The sequence below is a fragment of the Alligator sinensis genome, unplaced genomic scaffold (assembly GCF_000455745.1).
Source record: "Alligator sinensis unplaced genomic scaffold, ASM45574v1 scaffold709_1, whole genome shotgun sequence".
In the NCBI taxonomy this organism is placed as follows: domain Eukaryota; kingdom Metazoa; phylum Chordata; order Crocodylia; family Alligatoridae; genus Alligator; species Alligator sinensis.
Window position 1 is genome coordinate 252113 of NW_005842208.1, and position 2856 is coordinate 254968.

The 2856-nt window shown below is 60.2% G+C and overlaps 1 protein-coding gene across 5 annotated transcripts in view; it reads right to left on the minus strand.

Moving 5' to 3' along the window:
• Positions 1 to 6: 6 nt before the first annotated feature.
• Positions 7 to 2856, minus strand: part of EPN1 (epsin 1) — a 16640-nt gene continuing 13790 nt past the window's right edge. For 4 of the 5 annotated variants that reach the window (XM_025207770.1, XM_006026738.3, XM_006026740.3 and 1 more), the window contains 4 exons: positions 2350 to 2523; positions 1950 to 2051; positions 1435 to 1674; positions 7 to 1148 (listed from right to left, as the gene is read on the minus strand). In XM_025207770.1, the coding sequence (XP_025063555.1) occupies positions 793 to 1148; positions 1435 to 1674; positions 1950 to 2051; positions 2350 to 2523 (872 nt within the window). In that variant the 3' untranslated portion in view covers positions 7 to 792. The remainder of the gene's footprint in view (positions 1149 to 1434; positions 1675 to 1949; positions 2052 to 2349; positions 2524 to 2856) is intronic. The other variant, XM_006026741.3, reaches the window with a different exon arrangement.

Consider the following 2856-nt stretch of genomic DNA (forward strand, 5'->3'; position numbering starts at 1 on the left):
GGGCTGCCTTTGGTCCAGGAGACAAAGATCCAGATCCGCCCCCGAGGCGCAGGCACGAGCAGCCGCAGCCCAGCCCACCCCACAGCAGCCGGGCCTGGGGGGGCGGGGGTAGCTCACCCGCCTTCGTTCCTTCTTCTCCAGCCAGCCCCACAGGCTGGAGTTGGCCCTAGGTCTCCAAGCAGGTCCCAGTGCTGCCCGTGGGAAAGGGGGATCCTGCCCCTGGGCAGTCCTGCAGCCCCCTGGGCGGCAGCACAGTGTCCTCCCCTTCCAGGCATCAAGACCTCCAGGGGCAGGGAGGAGGAGTGTGTGCACTGGGGCCGCAGCTGCCCCCTTAAGGGCCCAAGCTGCGACATTAGTGTGGTTTGAGAGTCTCAGAGCTAAGAAGCACTGATAATTTAAAGGGGCAGCACCCAAAATTCATGAAGGTAGAGGGTACAGAGGGCAGGTTAAAGGCAGAAATTTAAGGTGGAGGCAGGGTTGAAGACCCACAGGCCAGAGAGCTCCCACCCCCTCCCCCAGAGCAGTCACACAGGACCAAGCTCAAGCCCTGCCCCAATCCAGGGCTGAAAATAGAGAGGCAGGGCTTAACATTCCCACCCCACGAATGGGGCAGTTAAGCAGAGCCCTGGGGTAGGGGTAATTCACTCCCATAGACCCTCCTGTTAATACCCCAGGACTAGGGGGAGGAGACAGAGGCCCTGGGGGACTGAGACAATGGGAGGGAGATGGGGGGGGCTATAATACGCTGCCCAGGGTCAGCCCTGTCTGGGGAGGGGTCAGCAGCCTATCCCCTTATAGCAGAAAGGGGTTAGTGTTGGCCAGGCTCTGGGCTGAGGTGGTTCCAGGTCCCACAGGTGGTGGGGCCATCATGGGAGGCAGCCCCATAGCAGGCAGGCCAGGTGTGGGCACAGGTGCCAAAGGCTGCATTCCCACCATAGGGGAGACAGAGGTGAGGGGCACACCAGGACCCATAGGGGAGACAGAGACCATGGGAGCAACAGTTGGCCCAGGCTGCCCCAGTGCCATTACAGGGCTGACGCGCAGCTGGCTGAGGGTGAGGGAAGCTGCCTGAGGCTGCTGGAATGGGTTGGTGGTTGAGGCGCCTGCCACAGGTCCTGCTGCTGTTGCCGATGCCACTGGAGCTGCCCCTGAGGAAAGGGGGAAGGGTGAGAGATGGCCCTACCCCTGTCCAGTGCCAGACAGATCTTTTCCATAGGCATCCCCAGAGCTTGCAAAACAACAGGGAACCAGGCAACAACTAGTAGCAAACCAGGACTCCTGACCTCCAACCCCTACCTGCTCTAACGCACCAGACCCCATTAACCTCCCAGAGCTAGGAGAAAGCCCCAAGTGCTGTGGCTTAACTCCCTCCCTGGCTCTGACCCACCAGAGGACACTCCTCTCCACCCAGGCATCCTGGTTGTCCATGCTCACCAGTGGGCAAGAAGGGGTTGGAGGTCTTGGCAGTCGGGGCAGCAGGGGGCTTGGCAGAGACAAGTGAGTCCAGGTCGACAAGGGCAGCATTGGGTCCCAGGAAGGACTCAGGGGTCTTGCGTGTGGATTTGGAGACCTCAGCCAGTGACCCCCCGACAGCCGCCATGTCGAAGGTGCTGGGGCTCTTGGTGCCAGCTACACGTGACACTGGCACCTCCCCTGCCAACAGGTCCAGTTCCCCTGGGAGATGCATAGGGTCAGACAGAGAAAGGGGTGTAGAGGATACCCCCAAACTGCCCCCCCCCGCCAGATCCCAGCACCTGGACAGCAAAAAGTTAAGCCAAGGGATGACAGCCACAGGGGAGCACTGGCCTTGATCCTGGAGATAACCTGGGGCCAGTGACATACGTGGGGCAGTTAGCAAGGATCCCCAGTGCCCCCATACCCAGCTGGGTGCTTATGGGTGCAGGAAGGCAGGGGTAACTCACACCCAAGGAAAGGTTTGCCTTGCCTACCTGTGCTGCTCCCAGATTTGGGTAGCGTTGTACGTAGACTGTCAAAGTCAGAGAACTCATCAGTCTCACCAGGGCTGCCGAACTGCTCAAAGCCTCCACCAGCTGCAAGGGAGGCACCACGTTAGCAGGGAGTGGAGGGGAGGAAGGCACGTGTCCCTATCCCAGCCTGACCCACTGCTTTCCCCGAACTAGGACAGAACCCAGATGTCCTTGATCCCAGCCCCCCATCCTGCTCTAAGCAGACTCCATTGGCCTTCCTCGCTACTGTCCAGTAAGGAAAGTACCCAGGCATCCTGGCTGCCTGTACCACCCCCTTACTATAACCCACCATCCCCACTCCTTTCCCCAAGTTGCGAAAGAACTCAGATGTCCTACCCCCTAGCTACCCCTGCCCACATACCTGCAGTGCCATTGGTGCTGGGCTTTGATGGAGAGCCTCCCCAAGGGTCAGAGAAGGTCTGTGCTGGGGCCCAAGGGTCCTGTGGGGGCTTCACCTGGGCAGTGGGGGTGGGAGCTGGGACTGATGCCCATGGGTCATTGGTGGGAGCTGCTCCGCTCCCAGCAGCACCCCCTCCTGGAGAGGGAAGCAACACAGTGAGGGGCACCACTGCACACAAGAAACAGGCAAGGTGCATGGTCAGAGTGCATGCACACAGAGACAGTAACAACTGATCACTCCTGTTTGGGACTGGAGCCCAGGTTCAGACAGGGCCACCCAGGGATTCCTCCCACACCAGGACCCATCAGTGACCCCCAACTCCCTCCTGATACCTGTTCCTAGCCGAGAGGTGCCACTAGGGCAGGGCACTCTTGCAAAAGGGGCTGCCACATCCATGGCTTCAGCTGAAGATGGGAATGCAGATGCCAGTTCCCATGGGTTTGTGGGGAACTTGCTGGGGGTTCAGCA